The sequence below is a fragment of the Penaeus monodon genome, chromosome 30 (assembly GCF_015228065.2).
Source record: "Penaeus monodon isolate SGIC_2016 chromosome 30, NSTDA_Pmon_1, whole genome shotgun sequence".
NCBI lineage: Eukaryota > Metazoa > Arthropoda > Malacostraca > Decapoda > Penaeidae > Penaeus > Penaeus monodon.
Genome location: NC_051415.1, coordinates 21,989,344 through 21,990,620, shown reverse-complemented (window position 1 = coordinate 21,990,620; position 1,277 = coordinate 21,989,344). Strand labels below are relative to the sequence as shown.

Here is a 1,277-nt window from a genome sequence, read left to right as displayed (position 1 = left end):
CTCACCTGAGGAACGGGCAGCAATGGTAGGCATAAGAGAGCGCGAGGATCTGCACATTCGGGAAGCTCTCTGGTCCAGGAAACACTCGAAGATGGCGGTTGTTGTGCACCTTGATAGACGACACGCCCTCTAGGCCATGATGGGGGAGCTCTGGGAAGAGATTGTCCCCCAGATTGCTGAAGGAAGGGAGAAATGAGGCACATCAGGAATGGACGTGAGACGAACATCGAGGGACACTTAGTGAGGGACTAACAGGTAGAGGCGTGAGGAAAAGAGATGGGGGGGGGGGTTATGCTGGCGGAAGGAGTCGAGAGTTATAGTACAGAAAGTGCCAGAGGAATGGAAAGAGGTAGTTATATAAGTTCTTTAGTCTGCTGTTCCTAAGGCTTAGCAACTAGATTGAAACAGGAAATAATGGCAAAGCAATGTTTCAGAAAACAGTTTCCGCTGGGAAATGAAGAGTATAAAATTACTCACATGTCTTCCAAGCCGACCAAAGGAAGGAAGGCATCCGGTTGAATCTCTTTGATCTGGTTGTGCTGGAGGGCCCTGGAATATCCGCACATGTTTTATTTCACGTACAAATAAACTAACATATTAAATAAATATACCAAACCATACTATTTTTTTAAGCGCGCTTTGGTAAAATCTAAAATCTGAATATGTTTATGTATCGATTTCTTGGGAAAGAAAGGCCGAGGTCTTGAACTTGTGCCAAAATGGGAACACAACTCTCTCCAAATTTCGTTTCCATAAATAAGCCTTAATATGTTAGAGATCCTGTGATTCCTTGTTCTTATCATGTCCCGTCTATTCGCAATTACGAGGGAAATGTATGGACAATATAAAGACCGAACGATAACGGATATATAACTTATTCTTGATTGTAACACTAGACTTGTGTTACGTATTATGCAAATTGATATTCTCCCTTCAACATTAGTCGCAAGAGAATATTTAATCTACTTTTGTTGTCAGAGGTAAGGCTTATCTGAACTGAAATGTAAAACCGTCAATACCAATCCCTATTTCTAAGCGGTCATTTATTTTTAAACCGGGCAAAATATCCTCACTTAAAATGGGAAAAAAGTGAAGGAGGGAAGGAAGAAAAACGTTGTCGAAATACAGATATATCATTTTTTTTTTACGTCCGATATGTATGTACATTTTTATTTTTTTTTAACCAACTCCCAACTACATGAAACCTTATTCTGACATGACAAAATACATTAATTACATCATAATTTTATATCACTTATGTATTGTTATTCATGTTA

At 39.5% G+C, this 1,277-nt stretch overlaps 1 protein-coding gene across 1 annotated transcript in view; it reads right to left on the bottom strand.

The window, feature by feature from the left end:
* Positions 1-1,277, bottom strand: part of LOC119592626 (follicle-stimulating hormone receptor-like) — a gene marked incomplete at its 5' end in the record, with an annotated part of 23,693 nt that overhangs the window by 6,595 nt on the left and 15,821 nt on the right. The window contains 2 exon segments of the mRNA XM_037941521.1: positions 6-176; positions 478-549. Of these exon segments, the coding sequence (XP_037797449.1) occupies positions 6-176; positions 478-549 (243 nt within the window).